Raw genomic sequence first — 23,571 nt, 5'->3', positions numbered from 1 at the left:
AGGGGTCGGACTCCACGGGGCCGTTACACCTTGCTGATGGGAAAACAAATGCAATCTGCTCTTTCTGAAGAACTATTCTTAGATTTTTGCCCCAAACCACGGGAGTAGATTGTATATTTTCAAGCTAGGATAGAACATATCTTGTTGAAAAACTATCATCTGCAAATATAGAGTGTGCCTTAAAACCGCCAGTCAGCTTAGCATTTAGGGATCAGAGGGTGAGGGGAGGTTTACTGAAGTCAGTGATGAGGAGACTGCTCCTGAGGGGCCTACATAATGGTGGCATTCATGTGGATTACAATGAGTAATTTGCATGAGGTGCCTCCCCCACTTAACTTATGTCAGCGTGGTGCTCATCAGCACAGACGCTGCCTCAAGGGAGATGGGTATAGGCAGTTTGCAGCAGGGCCCGAGCCGTAAAAGATGGGGAGAAGGTGGAATCAGAGGCTGGTTCAGCACGAGGAAGCTAGCAGCAAAGACTCAGGAATGGAAGAAAGTAGGTGTCTGTTTATATAGAGTCACAGATTCCAAGGCCAGAAGGGACCATTGTGCTCAGCTAGTCTGGGCCCCACCCCCCATATAGCACAGGCCAGAGAACTGCCCCAAAATCATTCCTCACGCAGAGCTCTTAGAACAACGTCATCCAGTCTTGATTTAAACATTGTCCGTGGTGGAGAATCTGCCAGGACCCTTGGTAAGCTGTTCCAATGGTTAATCACCCTCACTGTTCAACATTTCCATCTTATTTCCAGTCTGAATCTGTCTAGCTTCAGCTTCCACCCATTGGGTCATATTAGATCTTTCTCTGCTACCCTGAAGAACCCATTATTAAATATTTGTTCCCCAGGTAGATACTTATAGACTGTAATCAAATTGCTCCAAGTCTTTGTTAAGCAAAGTAAGTTGAGCTCCCTGAGTCTATCATTATAAAGCAGGTTTTTCTAATCCTTTCATCCTTCTCATGGCTCTTCTCTGACCCCTCTCCAATTTATCAACATCCTTCTTGAACTGTGGGCACTAGAACTGGACACAGGATTCCAGCAACGGTTGCACCAGAGCCAAATACGGAATAGAACAACCTCTGCACTCCTCCTCCGGATTCCCCTTTATACCTCTAAGGATCATGTTAGCCCTTCTACCAGGCGCTCATGTTTAGTTGATTATCCACCAGGACCCCCAAATCTTTTTCAGCATCACTGCTACCCAGGATAGGGTCCCCCATGGTGTAAGTGTGGCCTACATTCTTTGCTCCTAGGTGTATATATTTACATTTAGCCATATTACAATGCATATTGTTTGCTTGCACCCAGTTTACTGAGCCATCCAGATCACTCATCAGTGACCTGTCCTCTTCTTTATTTACCACTCTCTCAATTTGTGTGTTGTCTGCAAACTTTATCTGTAATGATTTTATGTTTTATTTCTGGGTCATTAATAAAAATGCTAAATAGTGTAGAGCCAAGAACTATCCCTGTGGGACCCCACTGGAAAACACCCACGCGACGATTCCCTGTTTACAATTACATTTTGAGATCGATCAGTCAGCCAGCTTTTAACCCGTGTAATATGTGCCATATTAATTTGATATCTTTCTAATTTTTTAATCCTGGGCTTGGAAATTAATAGCTGCGCATCTTTAATCGGCATGCTTGACACTTCCGTAGCCAATACCCAAGCGGATACTGATCTTACATTGCATGCGCACAAGCTAAGTTTGGCATCTCATTAAGAGGGTGGGGAGCAGGCAAAGCATTCAGCGTCTTAGCCAGACAAACGAGTTACACGTGTTCTCCTCCTTCCTCAAGCAAGTGTTGTAGTGTGGCTTTCTCCCTCGCTCTCCATCCTGATATGAACCATCAGTTGTGGCAGTGATGGTATAGAGCATGTGTTGGTTAAACCTGGGTCATTTAAAAGCCTGTCTGTCTAATTTTTAAGAGGCACAATTTGCACAGAGAATAGAATGAAAAGCGATTCCCTTTTACTGACATATGTATTTTCTCAGGATGCAAAAATGTTTGTCCACAAATATTACATAAGGAGCAGTGGGGTGTTTAATATAAGATTATTTTGTAATAACCTTCAAGTGTATTTTACACAACAAAGGAAAACTGTAGCACACAGTCTTCGAGACACACAGAGAGAGAGAGAGAGCGAGCACCTCAGGGTTTGGGTGACATCACAAACCACTCCAGTTTCATCCTTGTGGGGCTTTCCTACTGCCATCACAAACCCGGGTGAGCGTGGGGGTGTGTTTGGCCTATTGCTGACGTACAGCATTGGGGTGCAGTGTCAGACAATAAACTCTCGGCATGTAATAACACCTTGCTGTTACATAGCACTTTTCATTAGTAGCTCTCAAAGCACTTTACAAGGGAGGTCAGTATCGTTATTATATAGGATAATATATAAAGGGAAACTGAGACAGGAAGGTGAAATGTCTTGCCCAAGGTCATCCAGCAGGCCAATGGCAGAGGCAGGCATAGAATCCAAGTCTCCTGACCCCAGCCTGGTATTCCACCCACTAGGCCATGTTTCCTCCCAAGGATGTGGTGTCTCTAACTGATAGTGATTGAAATAATGGAGTTTTTGTTACCGGTTGTAGGGTTTTATTTTGGACTTTAGTTCACGTGTTTTTGGCATAGGGCCCATTCACTCAGCCGGGCCCTATGGAGCACTGAGATTTCCACAGTCATGCGCCACACATCCAGCTGAACTATTATAAGTGGATGTTAAAGGCTTAACATAGAAGATACAAGAGGTTATTGCAGTCATCCTTCCCCAGAGTAAGTTGCTCGGCTCCAAACAGCTTCCCATTCAAACCACATCAGTCTAGTAATTTACGGACAAGTCTTGCCCCTCTCTCTCTGGGCACAGGGAACCCCATCTCCCCTTTCCCAGAGCCTGCTTCCACAGTGGAACCAATGCAGCACAGCAGCACAAAGAGGGGGATGGATTTAGGGAGTGCATCCCCCTATGTGGCCAGAGCCCAGTTCTACACTGGCTCCTAGGACATGAGAAATGGCAACTTTTGCAGCTGGGGGTGGAGCAAGGCTGGAAGCCTGGCTGTGGCATGGATCATCTAGTTCTCCCGCATGGCAGGGCTCTGTTGGGACTATGGAGGGCTGCTGCAGCCATTCAGAGAAGTAGCCTCTTTGGGTTTTCCTGCCCCTCCACCACCTGGGAGATGCACTGCCCAGTACGTGGATGGTCCCACAAATTGCCTATTGAATGGAAGTCCAAAAATAACAAACTTTTTTTGGCAAAATGCAAAAGAAATTGCAGGTGACTGTTTCTGAGTTATAGAACGCGGCGTGTGTTAGAGTTTATGGGAGAGGGGACACAGCCTCACAGAACTCCAAGTCTTGAGGAATCTATGGGTGGAGGTGTCCTTGTGCCCTTTATCCTGCTCAGGGGATAGAGGAAAGGTGTACAAGCTCCATGCACTTACCTTCATCCCAGCCAGGTCCCTGGGGTGCACCAGCACCCTCTCATGGTCGGCACTATTAAATGTGCTGGAATGATCCAGGAGCATGAAGATCAGCATTGCATCCTGGACTGCAACCCAAATGGGAAGGGTCCATGACACAGGAGGAGATGATGAGCTGTTGAGAGATGGTTCATCACCAGGTTCTGAGTCGCTGCGTTCAGGGAATGGAGATCAGACCTTGAGTTGGAGCGGCTGAGATCAGGTAGACTGAGTAATGTCTTCTGTAGTGCTGAAGAAACTGTACTTTAGGGTGGGTGAAGACTGCCTCCTCAAAGGAGGTGTTGCTATGCAGACTAGCAAAGAGTCCACTGTCTTTCGCTGTGGATCCAAAGCACATGTGATGTGTTGAGGTTTCCTTCAGTGCTTTAAGGTCTTGTAGCTGTGTGAATGGGGCAGCATCTGAGGAAGGGACCCTGTGTGTAGAGCTTCCAATGTCTGGGAGCAATAGAGGGACTGAACCCTGGGTTTCACTAACAGTTGTTCCCAGCAGGCTGGGCTGGGATATGATACTGGGTGCAGGTATTCTGCACTGACAGGCTGGCTTACACTCCGGGGAAGTTCAGCAGAACAGGGCTCCGGGGCTGCTCTGAGGCTGGTGAAGGAGCTTTAGTCCTCCTGGGCATTCAGGAACTGCTTGTGCACTACGAGCAATGCTCCATGCCTGCTCTATGCGGGAGCAAGGCCATAACATAGAGGTCACTGCTCTGTCCCTAACCAGCATATCTGAGCTTTGTGCCTAACTGTCCACGACCCACAAACAGGATAGAAGGCAGAGCCCAGATCGTGGGTGATCTCACCGCCGTGTAAGCGGAGACGACTCGCCCATTAACGAAGGAACAGGCGCCTTCTTTTCACTTTTCTAACCCAATGTGGCGGTAACGTCCTTTGGCTGAAATGCCATTCCACAAGCTTCTAGAATATTCTGCTCCCTCTAGAACCGTTCTGGTCCTTCTAGAATGTCATTATCCTACTTTCTGGCATCTCTCATTAACACTGAAACTCGGGTTAACGTTTGCCTTTGCACATCGTCTTGAAAAAAACAAAATAAAAAACCCAAGAGGACAAATAACATCTACGCACAATTAATTTCATTTTTAAGAATTCTGTTTCTTAGTGAGGAACAAACCAGCCATGCTCACAGCATCTGCAGCATACACGGAATGGACTGAAAGCCTAACCCACGGCTCAGGTTTATATCAAGAGAGACCAGATTCCAGGAAAACGATAGGACCACAGAAACCTCGAGAAACCCTATTAAAATCTCAGCCCAGGGAAACCTGAGAAATGTGGATTTACGTACGTTTGAGCTCTGAAAGGCAAAGTAATCACAGCTTCACCAACTGAACCTCATTCCCTTCTTACTGTGAACGAGCCATAGACAAGAACAAGGAAGGGAGCCTGCATGTAACTCAGTTTTTCTGAAATCCAGTTTACCTCATTTTCTTTCTAATGGGAAATCACCCTTAGCGATTACTCAAAAGAATTTACCTTAATACATCGGCAATGTCAAAACTTTAAACTTACCAGCCTCCCTTCATCACCCTGAGAGGAACAGAGGTTTTCCAAACCATTGAATATAACTTGAGGTGTATGAAGAGTTTGTATAATACACACATCGTCTTCACTCCATTTGGAGCCTCCATGTAAACTTAATCTGCAGATTATCTCTGAGGCATGTCCTCCTCTTCTCTCTTGTGTCTGTAGTGCTTTAGTTCTTCTCACCACCTCAGTGATTCTACCTCACTGAGCTCCTGCCGACAGGAACAAACCCTTCTGCAGGCATCATTCCACCAAGACTTCCTGAATTTCTTTACAATCTTGATGAATTTGCAGCTCAGAACTCCTGATATTCCATCCAGCAGAGCAGGTTGTTGGCAGTCATGGGTGGAGTCCTAGTCCCATGCTGGTCATGGTCCATGTTACGGAGCAACCGTGGGGAATTAGTAATGTTGCCGTCTCCTGCCATTGTCCCTTTTATGTTCTTTCTATGCCTGAGTGTTTGCCCATCTTGTTTGGTATGTGATATGACATTTGTATTCTTCTGCTATCAGTCTGTTGTCTTCTTAAGCAAAAAAGACTAAAATAGAGGTCAGTACTATAGCCTATGTGCATAGGCATTTGCTAGATAAGGCACAGGTGTAAATTAAGCCCGTAAAGCAAAGAGCCGTAGGCCTGTGCAACAATAGGTTAGCTAAACCAGGCCGAAGAAGACTTAGCATAAGCAGCTAACCAGAAATAACCCTAGCTCATAAGATATCCCAGTTAGAGTGTTGTGATGACTAACTTGTTGACATGTAACCATAAAATGTCAGTTGATATCACTTTGAGGTACAGTACTTTAAGATTAGGAACATCAGTAGATGCCTGACCACAAGATCGTCATGGTAACTAATGGACGTATATGCTAATGAACCTGAGATAGAAGGACTAGAAACCTATGGGAGAAAGGTCCCCTGTATTGAGGAAATACAGATAAGAAAAAGGCCTATTGAATAGGCAGAGACATAGTGAGCGTCAATATTACATATCATAAAAGCTGTTTTCCGGCCCACGTGCCTTGGCAGATGCCAGGATGATGCCCATGGGGGATGACAATGAGGAAGATGACGATGATGAGGGTGATTGACACTTTGGGTCCTTTTGCAAGGGATGGTGTGAGTATATGGATGTTTAGTTGCTTGTATTGTCTCTACATACCTTGTTGGGTTGGATTGTTTGTGATCTTTTTTCTAAGTGTGAGTGTTGCAACCATGCAGGTTGGGGTTCCCAACTGAACAGTAAGTCTAATAATACTGGGCCTGATCTTCGGACGGCAACCTATCAAACCTCAGAGTGTTATTGGGAATTCCAAGTGATCAGTGTAATGAATGCACAATGAATAGATCAGGCAGCACTGCTCATTTGAATAATGCTCTTCAAATATTCAAGCTCCCAGGTATGTTACCTAGTCCTGGTTTGGATAACATGTTACCTAGGTGTTGAATGGAGGTGGTCTAGAACTGAAACCTGAATGCAAACATCCCAGGAGTTGCAGACTGGATGTCTCTGCAAATTTCCTTGCAGAAATCTGCATCTTCTTTACACATCTACACATGTACCATATGTGTAGCAGCACATTCATTGCCAGTAGCACCCATGGACCCTCTCCCCTGAAATGTCCAACTTACTAAAAAACCAACAAGACAAACGTAGCCGAGTTCTGATGAGATTGTTGCCATCACTGTTCCTCTAGCCTTCAACGGGCAAGTATCTAACCCAGGAATGAAGTCACCCTCCTTGTTATTCCCAGTAAGATTGCAAATGTGAAATGCCTTTGTTTCAATCAGTTCATGGTGTGCAACATGAACAAGTTCCTGAGTCCAAAATGCCATTCTAACGCAAAGGCAAACCTGGCGCTGTCCTTCATTCGTTAATCTGCCCCATTTGTTTTCACCCTCTATTTGTTCATAATACTAGTTTAACAAGTTTGGTCAGACACAAAAATGGCAACTTAGCCAGCAAAACAATTTTGTGTGTGGGATACAGCCAGCTAATTGGAAGCACTTAGGCATATAAAAGAGAAATGTCAGACAATCAAAATTAACCCCTTGCTGGAAATAGTCACACGATAGTGTTGTCTTTTCTTCTGACACCAGTGTCCATTTCTGGTACTAGTGTGACGCCTCTGCTGAGCAGATATTGGTACCCTTGCAGGCTGGCTTTCCAGTGGAGGAGATATCAGTGATGTGAAGTCGGGTATATTCTAAGTGTCACTTGTTTTCTTTACACACATACACCAGCCCAGTGCGGGGCAAACAGCATGGAGGGTAATCTCTTCTCTCCAGAATTTCAGCCCAGCACCAGTTCCCCGTGAGTAACTCCAGCTTGAGCACTGACTCAAATCAGAGACAAGGCATTGAGCAAATCACTCCTGCTTCTCAAACAGCTTCCTCTCCACTGGCTCTGCACAGAACATTGCATAACAAAAGCTACTAACAACACAATAAGCACATTCATCTGATGAAGTGGGTATTCACCCACGAAAGCTCATGCTCCAATACGTCTGTTAGTCTATAAGGTGCCACAGGACTCTTTGCCACTTTTACAGATCCAGACTAACATGGCTACCCCTCTGATACTTAACAACATAATATCTTCCCAACAATATCTGCCAATTTTGGGGCATGTTGTGTTAATCATTTAACAGCCGTGGTTATAGTTTGCAATATTTTACATTTTAAGGCTAGTTTTTTGCCCTAGCCTTACAGATTTCATTCCATGTTCCTTCCCCACTATATTTTTAAAATTCATGCGGACCTTTTTTGCTAGCAACCCAGCGCGTGTCCATACCTTATTGCACTCTGTGAGGATTTGCAGGGAGGGGTTAAGGGGGTTCCTAGAACGTGGGTTTCTGCCATGTTAGATCGCGATTCCTACAGAGGACAGCTCGCTTACTTACCAGAGCAGCGGTCGGAGTCACCAGTGTGGCTAGATGTTCGGCTGCGTGTGTGTGTTCTTTCTGTGTGCTGCCCCAGCGCTGTGCACATAACGGACACAGCACACTGGTGACGCACAGTACTAGCACCTGGCAGACTCCACAAGGATACTAAGACATGTATGCCCGTGACAATGGACGCAGCTCAGTGAATGGCGGGACTTTCCATTTCCCTCTTGGCTGGATAAAGATCCTGCCTCTGAGGTACGTTTTTATACCCTGATACAAACAAGTTACGCACTGTCATCCTGGCCTCACCTGTTAGGAGGGGTCAGCGTGTTCCTGTTATTCTCTGGGAATATTTTTTCTACCATCCTTGATATCAGGATGTGTTTGAGTGTGCCTCTTAGGAATGTGTATTTCTGCAATATCAGCCATGTTCTTGCCAGATTCTGTGAGCAGGTCCTGCCTCATGCAAGGCCTCTGATACAAGGGCTTATGTCTCAGGCTCTTTTGCTACTACCCACTATAAGAAAAAATAATTTGAGAGACATTGTGTACCCATGTACAGCACCTAGCACAATGGGGTCCTGGGCCATGACTAGAGCTGCTAGGTGCTACAGTAAGACAAACAATAAATAATGGTAAGTTTAAATGAGCTGCTAATGCAAAATACCGTAACAGAGCCAAATGGTATGAGGTTAATTAGTCTAATTCTGCAAAGGTACAATTAATAAACTCAGAACTTTGGACCTGAACCATTTACAGGGTTAAAATGAAAATTTATCATCAGATATTTGTGTCAAATTGATCTAGTCTCTTGTCAGATGTCTTGTAACACATAGTAGTTCTTCTTGAAGGATTTCCAGCACTATCATTTGCCACGTGATTATATATAATTCTAAGTGAAGATATCTAACATTATTCTTCCACCTTGAGACAACATGTTTCAAAGCCTCCGGTCTCAGAAACCATAGAGGTCTCTGTCTGCAAGAAATCCCACACATCTTTGCAGTATCCTTTAGACTGGAATGCTCTGGGTATACTAGGTCCAGTTAAACACGGTGCTGTCTGTACACCATTAAACCTTTATAATCCTGATAGATGAAACGAATTAAATAGCCGTGCTGCAGTGTCTGCACTATGCATCCAGAAACCAGTTCATAAATGCTTTGCAAGAGGTGAATATACGGAGTAGATGTCTTATGACTTCTGATTGCTAGTGGAAGCTGAGTATTGTAAATGATCAGGCACTTAAATCAGGGCAAGTGCCTGGGTTTCTATTGATTGAATACATTTTTAAAAGGTGCACATCGTGGAATGTTGCAATGCCGCAAAGATGCCTACCAGTGCTGATTCGGAATGCACGACTGCACGTTGAATGTTAGCAAGCCCAATCTCACTGCCAAGTTTCTGGTTTGGAAGTAACCCCTCTGCAGATGCTGGCCTTGTTGGGACTCCATACTGTGTACTGAGATGGCCTAGCTCTGAGACACATTTTGTAAAGCCCTGTCCACATGGCAACAAAAGCCACTTTCAGGTGCCCTAAGTCAGTGGACTCGTACCTGAGACCTTGAACTACAGGGGCCAAACCTGGTTCTTTAACCCAGGTTTAAAACAGTTCTTTAAAGAAGAATCAAGGCCTGAGGAATGCCCACATCACCAAGAATAGGGAATTCGACCCCCACCCCACCCCCATTCACGTTCAATGGATGTCCATGATGAGTTGGAGCATCTTGTATGGCTGGTCTTCTGTTGGCCAATGCTTCTGTTGATGTGCTGATTGGCCTGGGCACTGTCAAAGCTCCCTTTTCACTGAACCATGGTCTGGGTGGCCCCTCCATGAGGTATGTGGCAGTAGCTTCATGTGTTCCCTGGCTACATCATTCCAGGATGATGTCCACACTCCATCAAGCTGCATTACAACATTACCTTGCAAATGTTTCTTCCGGGCATGTCAGCCAAAGAAAGGCCAGATGTCATCCCCAATGTGGAGAGGTAGCAAATGACGGGCTTATTGGGTTGAGATAATACGGACAAATTAATTATTGCACAAAGGCTGATGGATCCAAAATGTTCTGGGTTTGGATTGGTGTCAGCAGATTTGGATAATCGCCCCCAGGAATGTGAAAGGACCTGAATTTCTGAAGATGTGTCCCTTGACGCTGGAAATCACCTGGACAACCCAAATGTAACAACGATTGATTTGGGGAAATGTCGCAATGCAAAGGGAACACAACTTCTGCACACAAATAAAATCTCTTCAATTGGGGCATGGGGGACTCTGTAGTTAGATCCTGTGGAGTAACACTAATGGGCCAGATTACATATCCAGCTGTTTTACTGAAGGCTGGCAATGCAAAGCAGCTGTAACCCAGCTAATTAGCCATTCACATCAGATTTATTGCTGACCTGTGTCCCTAGAACAGTGCAAAGAAGTCCAGCATACCAGAGAATTTATTCCAATATTTTGACATTTTTTTCTGCCGATTGTAGTGGAATTATGTGTATTAATCTCTTTTCTTATCAGCAGTCAAATAAAAATAGTCATTTATTTGTGTACACTGATGTGTGTAATTCCTCTCAGAGCATGAAATAAAGGTCTGCTCGCCCGTTTGTCCCACAGAAAGTGCAGAAAATAAAATTATGTTTAAAAAGAGGCATAGACACTATTAATTAATTGTGGGGATGAATTCCAAAGCAGCTTCTGGCAAATTCATCTCAGATTTAACTCCACTGGAGAGAAAGGGATGATACATCAGGGATGTATTTATCCCCTCACCTTTTCTATACTGAGACTCCATGAAGTCTGCTAGGACTTTGCTATTGCTAATGCTACTATGTGGAAGGCACTCAGAGTCTACTGCATTGGAGGGTTAAATCCCTTAGCTAGATAGATTAGATAACAGGAGCATACACGGAGGGAAGTACAGACCCTTATTTCAGATGGCACAGCTACCTCATCTTTTCAATTCCAAAATGCCATCATGGTACTATTAGTTCTTCCCCTGTAATCACTGCCCCAGGCAGCCAAATTCTGTCCTCAGGAGTCACTGGGACGTGCCCTGGCATTCCTATGGGTGAATCCAGACCATAGTACAGAACACAGATGCTTGTGTTAGACGTGCTGATGGTTTCAGAGTTTGGGGAAAGATTGTTCCCCCTGTTTTTTAAACACAGTTCTCATTGTTCATGATGGAATGTAGGGGCGGGCGGGAAGACAATGATCTTCTCTCCTCCCGCAGGCCCCTTGCACCTCTGACTCTGCTGGGTGCAAAGGGAATCTATGTGCCTAGAATTGGAAATTCACCTATGTAGAGTGGGGTGCCGTGAGGCCTAGGCACCTCCGGAGGTCTATCTGAATGATTTTCTTTTCACAGACTTGTCCATAATCCTGGTGACTGAGGGGTGAGAAAGGGCTAAATATTGTACTGTGCAGTGGGTATTAAGGGCTGATTCCTGCCTCTGGCATTTTAGTTCCAAATTTTATTTTATTGAAGATCTAGATTGTGCAACCCTTACTCCCGTTGCTCAGCTCTTGCACAGACGAGCAGTGCCGTTGGCTGGGATGGGAATACTTCGTAAGGCATTGCTCCCAGATGGGAGCAGGTGTCACACAAAGAGAAGAGTGGACAGAAGAAGTTACTGTCAGTTACACAAGAGAAAAGCATACAGACTAGCCGAGGCAATACAGGTTATTGGTTACAGCCTGGTGGTCAGGCTGCTGGTGGAGAACAAGGATAAATATAATGCCCTGTAAGATCATGTAATGAGGGGGTTTTAGTATGTCAGATCAGCTGAAACACGTGCTATGTGATAGACAGCCCTTCTCTTTTCATAGACATGTAGGACTGGAAGAGACCTCAGCAGGTCATCTAGTCCAGTCCCCTGCACTGAGGCAGGACTAAGTATTATCTAGACCATCCCTGACAGGTGTTTGTCTAACCTGCCCTTAAACCTCTCAAAAGACAGAGATTCCACAACCTCCCCAGGTAGTTTGTTCCAGTGCTTAACCACCCTGATACGAAGATTTTCCTAATGTCTAACCTAAACCTCCCTTGCTACAATTTAAGCCCATTAGTTCTTGTCCCATCCTCATAGATAAGGAGAACTATTTATCACTATTCTCTTTCTAACAACCTTTTAAGTACTTGAAGTCTGTTATCATGTGCCCTCTCAGTCTTCTCTTCTCCAGACTAAGCAAACCTAATTTTTTAAATCTTTCCTCCTAGGTCAGGTTTTCTAGACCTCTTGTCATTTTTGTTGCTTTCCTCTGGACTTTTTATAATTTGTCCACATTTTTCCCGAAGTGTGTTGCCTGGAACTGGACACAATACTCCACTTGAGGCCTTATCAGTGACGAATAGAGCGGAAGAATTACTACTCATGTCTTGCTTACAACACTCCTGCTAATACGCCCCAGAATGATGTTTGCTTTTTTTGCAACAGGGTTACATCGTTGACTCATATTTAGCTTGTGATCCACTCACAGCCCCCAGATCCTTTTCCACAGTACTTATTCCTAGACAGTCATTTCCCATTTTGTGTGTGTGCAACTGATTGTTCCTTCCTCAGTGGAGCACTTTGCATTTGTCCATATTGAATTTCTTCCTATTTACTCCAGATCATTTCTCTAGTTTCTCAAGATGATTTTGAATCCTGTCCTCCAAAGCACTTGCAACCCCTCCCAGCTTGGTATTGTCTGCACATTTTAGAAGTGTGCTCTCCATGCCATTATCCAAATCATTTATGAAGATATTGGATAAAACCAGACCCAGGACCGACCCCTGCAGAACCCCATTCAATGCCCTTCCAGCTTGACTGTGAACCATTGATAACCACTCTCTGAATATGACTTTTCAATCAATTGTGCATCCATCTTATAGTTTGTCTAGATTGTATTTCCCTAGTTTGCTCATGAGGTCATGTGAGGCCGTATCGAAAGCCTTACTAAAACTGAGATAGCTCACGTCTATTGCTCCTCCCCCGCGTCCTTTTCTGCCTTCTTTTCAAAACAGTTTTCATGTAACTAATGGGGATATGGGTGGTTTCCATATGCAGCAGCACCCAAATGTTACTGAGGAAAATGACATAAGAGACTGATTCAATGGGGAAGAATTTGCTAATAATTGAAATATGTCACTGTTAGCAAGGGCTGGGGGACTCATCTGGGCACTCTCAATAATTGACACTCCAGTCATTATATTGCTGAATATTCATACTCTCAGTTATATTTCTATGAAGAATGATTCCCTGGTTCCCATTATTCACAGCTCTGAAAAAATTCCCCTCCCATTAAGCTACTTATTATATTATGAATTGTGTGCGTTGCCCCAGAGCTTAGGTTTTGATATGTACACACTCCCGGTTTGTATTTTTCATGCAATTTTAACTCCTCCCTTGTATTAGTGGAACTTGTTATGTTGGGTTAATGATATGCTCCCTAGTTGCACATTGCAGTTGCTCAAAGAAAAACAGGTTGAAGATACTTGTGGCTTTTATAAATACAAGGTTAGGAACAGGGGCGGCTCTTTGTTTTTTGCTGCCCCAAGCACGGCCGTCAGGCGGCCTTTGGCGGCTCGCCTGCGGAAGGTCCACTGGTCACGTGGCTTTGGCAGCATTTCTGCGGGTGATCTGCCGGTCCTGCGCCTTCGGCGTACCCGCCGCCCAATTGCCGCCGAAGCCGCGGGACCGGCGGACCTCCCGCAGGCAAGCCGCCAAAGGCCGCCTGACTGCCGCCCTCACAGCGACCGGCACACCGCCCCCCGCGGCTTGCCCCCCACGCATGCACTTGCTGCGCTGGTGCCTGGAGCCACCCCTGGTTAGGAAGAGGAGGCTTGAGGCTTTTTAAAAGTTTATTTCAATTCTTTAAAAGTTGATGATAAAATGTTGTAAGTTTCAGAAAGGAAAAAGTGTTTTTATTCATAGAAAACCCTGAGAAAGATTCTTTAGGTCGAGATTTTTGTATGTTTGACAGTTAGACCAGAGCTATTTCATCCAGTTTCTGAAAGTAATGGAGCCAGTTCTCCCTCAGTTACACAGGACCAACTGTGAGACACTTGAGAGAAGACCAGGGCCCAGTGTCTGTGTCTAATGCCTAAGGAAGATATTGGGCTACCGTGGCTACACTCCTGTTTATACTCACGCTAGCTTGATGAGAACTGGTGCAAGTATCTGCACAAGAGCTGAGGAATCACACCCCTAGCTCCTAGTGTAAGTATCGCCTCAGAGAGTGCTACAATGAAGAAAGATCTCACTGGAGAACTAGTACCTGGGGTTAAGTCAACACTGCTGCCTAGAAAACGATATTGCAGATAATGATGTCGTCAGACATCACTGGTGTGGGGCTCTGCTCTGTTCGATGTTGATAACAGTCGGCTGCATGTGTGTGTTCTCCCTGTGTGCTGCCCTGGCTCTGCGCAGGTCGCTGGCACAGCAGATCTCGAGAGAACCCCAATGACCACAGACTCTACTAAGGTATGAAGGCACCTGGCCAGGTTTATTGCCAAACGAAACACAGTCTCCAGCTCCCTGGATCAGATGTCTACAGTTCTGCTAGTACATCTATGTTCCCTGACAATGGACCAGCTCAGTCAGTGGCGGGACTTACCACTGCCCCCTAGGCCAGACAAAGTCAACCCCTCAGAGGTCCATTTTTATACACAGGTGCAAACAACTTACACATCACTCCTGATGTACTGAGGTACAACCCCTCTACATGTTAAGGTGCCATCTATTATCTTGTCAATGTTGGTTCGAGCAAAACAACTCTATCCATCATATTATCCTTTTAACCCTGTCTTTAGGATGAGTCAGAATGTTCCTGTTATCTGAGCGGGAATGTGCTCATGTTGGAGTGTTCTGGTACCATCCTGGCACGTGTTTACATCCCTTGTGCCCAGTACCTTTTAGGTATGTGTGTGTTTGCAGCATCAGCCCTCTTCATGCCAGAATCTGTGAGTAGGGCCTGCCTCTTGCTCACAGCTTCACTTTGTTTTATATCAGAAAAGTCTTGACCATTACTTTAGCTCAGGTCTTAGGCCTCATACCAGGCCTCAGATACAAGGACTTATATTTTAGGACCTCATCTTACTACAATGTACAATAGAACTGGTAAAAAAAAGTTGATGGAGCAGTTTTCCACTGGAAAATGCCATTTCATCTTAAGCTACTTGTTTTGCTGGAATGTGTCATAAAGATTCAAAACTGAAATGAAGTATTTCATTTTGACTTTCTCAATTCATTTCATTCCATTCCAACCTTCTAGTTTTGACGCATCGTCTGAGAGAAATGACATGTTTTGACATTGAAACGAAATGCTTTGATAAAGTTCTTCTGAACTTTCTGAATCAAAAGTTTTGTGAACTTCTATTCCACAAAAATTTCAAAGTCCCAATTTAGGACAAAAACAACTTTCCAAATGCTGGGATTCCCCGAAGGATGGAAATTCCGTTTTCTGACCAGCTCCAGTGCACAAACAATAAATGTGGCCCTGAGAGGAAAGCTGAAGAAATCCTGGGGGTGGGAAGGGGCGGGGGCAGAGAGTGGGGCAGTTGCTCAGTTATAAACCTTCCAGTCTCCCTATTCTTGCACTGGCAGAGGCTTTGATTGCAAGCAGGAACCCATCTCCTTGAAGTGAATGACAAAACTGATCAGACCCCAACCCCACTTGTTTACTCATGGGAGCAGGCCTATAGAAACCGCAGCTGTAGGCAGCAGGGTTTTCTCATGATCATTTCTCACCCTCACTATAGTTTATTACAACCCCTTAAGAAGCTGCTTCCTTCTCACTGTTTCCTCCTGCAGTGCGAGCTCATTGGGTTTAAGGTTTAGTTGTGCAATTTGCATAGGCTGTGCCCTTGTTTATCCTATGATGACCTCTCCACAATAACACCGGTCCTCTGAACATGAGGGCCAGATAGGGTGTGTCTGCACTGCAATTAGACACCCCCGGATGGCCCGTGCCAGCTGACTCGGGCTCATGGGGCTCTGGCTAAGGGGCTTTTTAATTGCAATGTAGCTGGCCAGGCTCGGGCTGTTGCCTGAGGGCTGGGACCCTCCCACTTTGCAGGGTCCTAGAGCCCAGGCTCCAGCCCAAGTCCAGACGTCTACACAGCAATGAAACAGCCCCTTAGCCCGAGTACTGCGAGCCCGAGTCAGCTGGCATGGGCCAGCCCTGGGGGTCTAACTGCAGTGTAGACAGACCCTCGGTGTCATCCCCTCCTGCCAGCTCTTCCAGATGTGCTTCCCTGCTGCTTGCAGCTGGCCCAGAATGCAATCGTTGCTCACAGGGTGGAGTAACCGGGTTTACATTACACCCACCCTGTGTTACTCTCCATGGGTTGCCCGGGAAGTGTCAGGTTGGTTTCAAGTAGGTGGTGAAGGCTCTGGCTCTATTCCAGACCATTACACTCAGACACCTCCTACCATCTAAGGACAGAGAATGGCCACGAACTCATGAAAAGTACAGAGCATCTCTTAGAACCGCAGTTAATTGGGACTCAGCGATGGCCATTACAGCCTTGCCAAGCATTGCCTTGTGTACCTCCCCACCCAGCATTGCTAGGATCCGTGTGAGCAGGCTGAGCAGAGGGGTGGTCACTCCCGGAGCACGGAAGGCAAGCCTGGAACACCCAACTGCCTCCCTGCACTCAGCTCCCCCTAAATGCACTCACCAGGGAATGGCTCCTGGAGGTTCCCAGCCTCTGCAATAATGTCATTCAGCCTCCTGCTGAGTCTGCAGCTTATGCCCAAGTAAATGTGTTAGTCCTTGTGGCACCTTAGAGACTCCTCATTGTTTTTTCTGATAGAGACTAACACGGCTACCGCTCTGAAACTTCACCCACTGTGCAGTAGTGTGGGAGGACGTCAAGGAGGTCAGTGCCATTCATGGAAATCAGGGAACGTGCACACATGGCAAGTGATGGGCTGGTGGTGTGATTAAGGGCACAGGCTGGGATTGCATAGTTCAGATATCCCCAGACCATCCACTGTAGTAGAGCTGGCAGGTGTGTCAGCTGTTACCGTGGTCACAGACTGGGTGTCAGGCTGGCACCGTTCACCAGAGAGTGGATCAGACCCCACCCCACATGCAAATCATCTAGTCTTCAGTTCCTGAGGTCAATTCCAGGCTGTGCCACAGACACCCTGTGACTTGGCAGGTCCCTTCAGGCTGGGGGCGGCGGGGGGCGAAGTGCAGTTAGGCGCCTGGTGAGATTTTCAGATGCCCCTAGGAACCAAACGTCCACTGAACCCAATAGCAATTTGGCACCGAGGAGCTTTTGAATCTCTCACCAGGTGCCTCTCAGCATCTTTGGGTGCCTAAACACCTTGGAAAACTGGCCCTTGGTCTCTCTGTGTCTCCATTCCCCATCTGTAAAATGAGGATAACATATTCCCCTGTCTTGCCGGGGTGCTGGGTGGTTAGATCATGAATGTTTGTGGGGTGCTTGGATTCTACCACTGCGGGCGCCATATGACATGCAACCTTTTAAGCAGAAGGGCAACCAACCATCGCGAGACGCTACTAAGCGGTGTGGCTAATGTATCATCGTTTGGGATCTTTAAATCAAGACTGGATGTCTTTCTAAACCACACACTCTAGTTCAAACACACACGACTGGGACCGATAACGTTCACGTATATAGTAGGGAAGAATCATTCCCTCTAGTGCAGGAAATACTGAGTGAACTTCTCTGGCCTGAATGATGCAGGAGGTCGTACTGGCTGATCCTGGTGGTCCCTTCTGCTCTATTAATCTAGACGTATAGAGCAAGCGATAGCCTGCGGCCTCGGAGCAGCACTAGCCTGGTGCTGTGATGACTGGTTGGATGACTCAGGTTCCCTTCCTTGGGATCAGGATCGCTTTTCAAGTTGAGTCTGCTGCCGCTGCCTGGTTTGCTAACGGGCTTGTCCACTGACAGGGAAGCTATTGGAGAAGCTGTTGTGCTGAAGTGGGAACAATGGCGCTGCCAGTATTATTGTTGTCAGTCCCTCTGTCAGCGGGAGGACAGGCGTCCACCTCTCTCCCCACGTGCCGTTCTGGACCGGCTGACCCAGCAAGCTCTGTCCAAGGCTCTTCGTGCTTCTCGCGTGAAGATGGCGACATCCCGTTCGTGACCATTCATATGCACTGAGTGCATGTATCGTGTCGTTTCCGGGGCGGAGCAGGGCATCCCGAGTGGGGGCCCCTACTCCGCTGTGTACAGTGCGGGCTGTGTTCTGCCAGGCTGCACTTAGTACCAGCTATGGGTCTGGTTCCTATGCCTGGGCCTTTGTCGGTAGGTGTGACTGGCTACTTTGTGAGTGGGAGTGCAGTGTTCATTTGCATTTTGCAGAGGGGGTGATTTCCCTGGCCTGGGTTATCCTGCAGGTTTCTGTTCTGTCATTGCCCGGTCCAGCCAACTGTCTGTACACAAAGGCTGGGCACGTGCATGTGTTGTCACCCCTTTCCAACAGCAGCAGTGTTCTGCTCGTGCGAGTGTGCACTCTTGTCTGGCTGCTCGCACGGGAGCAGAGATGTGTATGGCTTACTCCCATTTTTCAGCCCCGTCTGTTGGCATGGCAGCAGCTCGTGTCTTTCTGCATTCACTCTGTGTTGGTCGCCAAATGCCTATTGTTCCTGTGGATTAGTTAATCCTCATCCGGATTCCCTCCCGTGGCGTGCAGAGCCTTGGAACGGCTCCTTCCACCTGCCTCTGGGTAAAGGCCATGCCAGATCTGTCACTCCTGCCCCTCAGCTCTTCTTTAGCTCCTCCCCACTGGCATCAGCAGATGCAGAGCCCAGCCTTGCTCTGCTGCTCCCCATTTTGTCTCGTCCCCGTGCGGGACCTGCATACTCGGCCGCAGTGTTGAGCGCATTAGGTACGTGGTGTCCCAGCCGACACAGAGCCTCGGACAGGAGGAGAATCTGTTGACTTTGTCTCACCAGTTTCTTTAACACACGTTGAATGTGTCTCTCTCTCACTCCTGCAGATATGCCGGTATTAACCAATGGCCTCACTCAACTCCCAGTGAAATCACTCCTGTATCTGAAACTCTTTTATGTACTCAGTGAACTTTCCATGTCAAATAGCCTATGAGTATAAAACCACCAGCAGCTGCCCGTGGATCTGATCAGTATGTTGTCATCACAGCAAAAATGGGACTAATGCTTTATTTTTTTTTCTATTAGCGGGATGATTGTTAAAGGAGTTTATAGTAATTTAGGGTGACTTACCAGCACAAGTCCTATTGATTTTCAATGGGACTTGTGCCCCGACTCAGGTGCTTTTGAAAACCTCACTTTGTGCAGGGGTCAAGCTGCTCATTACTGTTGTGTTGCTGGATCAGGAATTCCACTGGTAACTGGCTTAGAAATAAACAGGGGTAATTATTACACTGTAATGAAGTCAATGGTTAGCTCAAGTGTGCGGGAAAATCCCCCCAACCCTTAATGTTGGAGGAGTCAGGCTCTAGGAAGTGCAAATCAAACCGCTTTGATATCAGCGGGTCGAACAAAGCCACGCACTTGGAAGCTCTCCTGCCATAGGCCCTGCCATTTATTTTTACTAAACACTGATTTTTTTAAAATACTGGAAGTGCATAAAAATGAACAGTCACTTGTCAGGAAGAGAATACCTCCCAGGTGCGGTACATTGTGTCGCTGTACTCTGGTCGTCTCTAGTTACACGGAAAGAAAATACCCCACTAAATGACTTCACAACATTACAACATGCACTGAATCTGAATGAGAAGGGAGAGGTTGCAGCTCTCAGGCTGGGGTTGTTTTTTTTCTAGCTTCATTTCAAACTAAGCACATCGCCAGGAACAGGAGCTGGCTTCTGAATCATCACACTGTAGTTCTGAAGAAAATTGGCACTATGATCACGTTGTTCAAAGCAACAGTTTTCATCCTGGCTGTGAAGAGCTGATGACTCGGACTGTGCAAATGGTCAAAAACTCCCCCATAAGCCAGGCCAACTCACCTTGTTCCATGGTCATTTCAAACTCACCGCTTGGAATCCAGTTTGCCAAAAGGTCCACTAAAGTTCATGTTCGATCCCAGTGAACATGGGGCCAAGTCTGAGAGAATTTGGGCTGATGTATGAGTTTCTCTAGCGTGTAGGTGAGATTTGCGTTTTCCTTCAGGCTGAGTTTGTGGGAACTCAGAATTCAGAGGGTAGATGGAAACCCAAGGAAATGCCTTCACTCTGGTTGTAGCTCTTTAAGCAGGTACTGTAGATTGGTATTCTTCCAGCAAGCTAACGCACATGCCTCCTAGGGCTCCTACTGCACAGGATGATCCAACAGAACCCAGTACAATCCTGTTACCTCCCCCAGTGTTCCAAATACACCTTTCACGAATGGTGGATTGTGCCCTGCTTGCTAGTGCCAAGCAGCTCCTCCCTCCATCAGGAGCAGCACAGACCTGTGAAGTACGGTGCTGCTCACTGGGAGTCGGGGTTTTACAAACTGACTCTGAAAAAGAGGATGAGGCATACAGTCAGGGCAGTAGTTGGAAATGGAAGCAGTCAGTCCCCACCCAAGTCCCCTGGCCAAGGAAGGATTCTCTCCCACCATAAGTGTGGAGATGTTTGGCCAGGTTGCTATTTCTTGTCCATGAAGGGCTCTTTGTGAAATCCGCACTCACCGCATGTGAAGCGAGAGACCTCTTTTAAGGAGCCCTTTCCCACCCATAGGCCCTCGGGCTCCTGGCTGAGAGGTGAGTTTGCTTTTACGGTCCATTCTCTAGTGTGACTGATAAGTGATGCCCACCTGGCCCTCTCGGAAAAGGCCACACCCCACCGTGCCTGTCTGGCTGGTGAGTCACACAAAGGGATCCTGGGAAGTTTAATTTAGGAGTTGGAATGTTCATATCTGGTCAATGGTTTGGGAGCATGAAGAGCAGAGGCAGCAGGCTGGCAGGTTAAGTGGATGTGTTGCCAGGAGACGGGGTAGTTAGGAGGATGGGTAGATGTGGGGGGGGGTGGATGTGTCGGTTGGGGGGTGGCTGGCTGACATGTAGGTGAATGCGTGTGTCAGGAAGAGGGTAGGAGGATGGGTGTGTCAGAGGCAGGGGGTAGGCAGGAGGATAGATATTTTGGGGTGGTTGGGGAGATGTCAAGTGTGTGGGGGGATGGCCAGCTGGCAGGTAGACGGATGTGCTGAGGGTGGTTAGGGTGGATGGATGTGTCGAGGGGGGATAGTTAGGAGGATGCATGTGTTGGGTGGGGGGTAGTTAGGAGGATGGATGTGTTGGGGCGGTGGGAGACTGGGAGAGGTATTTAGGTGGGTGGATGTGTTGGGGGTTAAGAGGATAGATGTAGGGGACTGTCTGGGGGTAGGTACGTAGGTGGGAGGATGGATGTGTGAAGGGGGAGGATGGCTGTGTGTGGCGGTGGATGGATGTGTTGGGGGTAGTTAGGAGGATGGATGTGTCGGGGTTAATTAGGAGGATGGATTTATTCAGCATGAGGGTGGATGGATATGTCGAGGATAGTTAGGAGGATGGATGTGTCAGGGTGGATCGATGTGTTGGGAGGTAGTTAGGAGGATGGATGTGTGGGAAGGTGGATACATGCATGGGGAGGGAGTTAGGAAGATGGATGTGTTGGGTGGGGGTTAGTTAGGAGGATGGATGTGGAGGAGGAGGCTGGATGTGTCAAGTGGGGGGTTAGTTAGGAGGATAGATGTAGGGAGGTGCTTGGGGGTAGGTATGTAGGTGGGAGGATGGATGTGCGATGGGGGAGGATGGATGTGTGTAGGGGTGGATGGATGTGTTGGGGGCTAGTTAGGAGGATGGATCTGCAGGGTAGATGGACATGTCATTGAATTTTCTTGGTGTTTGGTTTAAAATATCTTCCCGTGGAACCTGCAACTCAATCACTGTAGTGTGTAGTCACTGTAGTGTTGTGTTTAAGACCCTTCTGGATGGTAACTCGCCTTTAAACAGAAGTGAAACTCACACAGTGTTGCCAACTCTGATGATTTTGTCATGAGTCTCATGATAATTATTGTTTTCCTTAAAGCCCCAGTTCCTGGAGTCAAGTCATCTGTGATGATTTCAGCCTTCGTTCTTAAAGAAAAATGAAGTTTCTAGCCCTCGTGGCTGTGGAGAAAGCTTCAAATGTGACCCCAGTGCACCTTAAAGGCTCAAAAAGCAGAATGTAAATAAAAAGAACCCCAAAATCTATAATTTTACATAATCTCATGATTTTAAAGCCAATCTCACGATTTTTGGTGAGCCTGAGTCATGATTTTTGAACATTTGGTGTTGGCAATACTTGAAAGTGACTTGAAAGTGTCAGTTTCACTCCTGTTTAAGGTCAGTTTCTAGTCTGTTATTCCTAGAGGGGTAACATCCCTAGGGCCCTAGGCAGGTGCAATATAAATAAACTCGCAGGGCCTTGTCCTAGTTGGATGTTATGATCTAGTCCAAGCTTGATGAACTGCAAAGAAGTGACAGAAAGTCATCTAGATTTTGCTACAATTGTTCCAATGGTTGTATTCAGAGTTAGTAACAAAGTAAGAATAGACATTAATTTTTTAAACCTAACCAGTGTCCCTTAAGTGGATTGACACAATATGTCAGAACACGTTAGTTAGAGCTGAGTTGGTCTAATAATTATTTCATTTTCTTTTTTTATATAGGGATTAGAAATTATCTGACAAGAGCACCTATGTTGTTATTTCCAAAAAACAAACACATACCCCCCCCAACAAACAAAAATAACCCCAAGAGTTTTCAGGTGCCCAAATAGCCTCTGGAATCATGGTTAAAGTCCCTCTCCCCCCCATCTGAAATGATGTCCCTAGGTGGGTAGGAGGATGTGTGTGTGGTGAGGGGTAGGTAGGTGGGGGGGGGGGGATTGTTGATGCGGCTGGCTGGCAGGAGGGAGGATGTGTTGGGGTAGGATGAGTGGGGGGGCTGGCTGGATGTGCGGGGCGGCAGGTGGGAGGATGCGGGGTGGATGGATGTGCTGAGGAGCTAGTGGGGAGGATGGATGTGCGGGGGTGGCAGGAAGGAGGATGTGCGGAGGGGAGGATAATTGTGATGGGGGTCTGGCAGGTAGGAGGATGTGGGAGGCTGGATGTGCGGGGCTGGCAGGTGGGAGGATGTGCGGGGGAGGATGGATGTGCGGGGTGGCAGGTGGGAGGATGGAGGGGGATAATTGTGGTGGGGGTCTGCAGGTAGGGGGGATGTGGGAGGGCTGGATGTGCGGGGGCTGGCAGGTGGGAGGATGGCAGGTGGGAGGATGTGGGGAGAGGATGGATGTGCTGAGGGGGCTAGCGGGGTGAGGATGGATGTGGGGCTGGCAGGTGAGAGGATGTGGGGGTAGGATGAGTGGGGGCTGGCTGGATGTGCGGGGGCAGCAGGTGGGAGGATGCGGCTGGCAGGTGGGAGGATGTGCGGGGGAGGATGGATGTGCTGAGGGGGCTAGCGGGGGTGAGGATGGATGTGGGGCTGGCAGGTGAGAGGATGTGCGGGGGTAGGATGAGTGGGGGGGCTGGCTGGATGTGCGGGGGGGCGGCAGGTAGGAGGATGCGGGGGGACTGGATGTGCGGGGGGCGGCAGGTGGGAGGCGGCGGGATGCGGCGGGGCTGACAGGTGATTTACCTGCCGCAGACACGGCCCCGCCCTGCCGCGGGGAGCCCGCCTGGGAGGTGCCCAACCCGCCGCGCCCCACCC

The 23,571-nt window shown here is 47.3% G+C and overlaps 2 protein-coding genes across 7 annotated transcripts in view; one reads left to right on the top strand and one right to left on the bottom strand.

Annotated features, from left to right (window-relative positions):
- LOC120372182 overlaps window positions 1-4,474 on the bottom strand; it is a 56,987-nt gene extending 52,513 nt beyond the window's left edge. For both annotated transcript variants that reach the window (XR_005584770.1, XM_039489057.1), the window contains exon 1: window positions 3,449-4,474. Coding sequence is in view for 1 of the 2 variants with exons in the window: in XM_039489057.1 (XP_039344991.1) it covers window positions 3,449-3,544 (96 nt within the window). In the remaining variant the exon portion in view is untranslated. The remainder of the gene's footprint in view (window positions 1-3,448) is intronic.
- The window catches only part of SLC6A14 (solute carrier family 6 member 14), a 48,715-nt gene that overhangs the window by 257 nt on the left and 24,887 nt on the right, over window positions 1-23,571 (top strand). For 4 of the 5 annotated variants that reach the window (XM_039489054.1, XM_039489053.1, XM_039489052.1 and 1 more), the window contains exon 1: window positions 354-496. The exons of the other annotated variant lie outside the window; for it this stretch is intronic. In XM_039489054.1, coding sequence (XP_039344988.1) covers window positions 424-496 — 73 coding nt within the window. In that variant the 5' untranslated portion in view covers window positions 354-423. Of the gene's footprint in view, window positions 1-353; window positions 497-23,571 lie in introns of those variants that run through there. 5 annotated transcript variants of the gene reach the window in all.

The sequence above is a fragment of the Mauremys reevesii genome, linkage group 9 (assembly GCF_016161935.1).
Source record: "Mauremys reevesii isolate NIE-2019 linkage group 9, ASM1616193v1, whole genome shotgun sequence".
NCBI classification, from domain to species: domain Eukaryota; kingdom Metazoa; phylum Chordata; order Testudines; family Geoemydidae; genus Mauremys; species Mauremys reevesii.
Note: the sequence above shows the minus strand (reverse complement) of the source record. Positions and strands in the feature narration are given on the sequence as shown.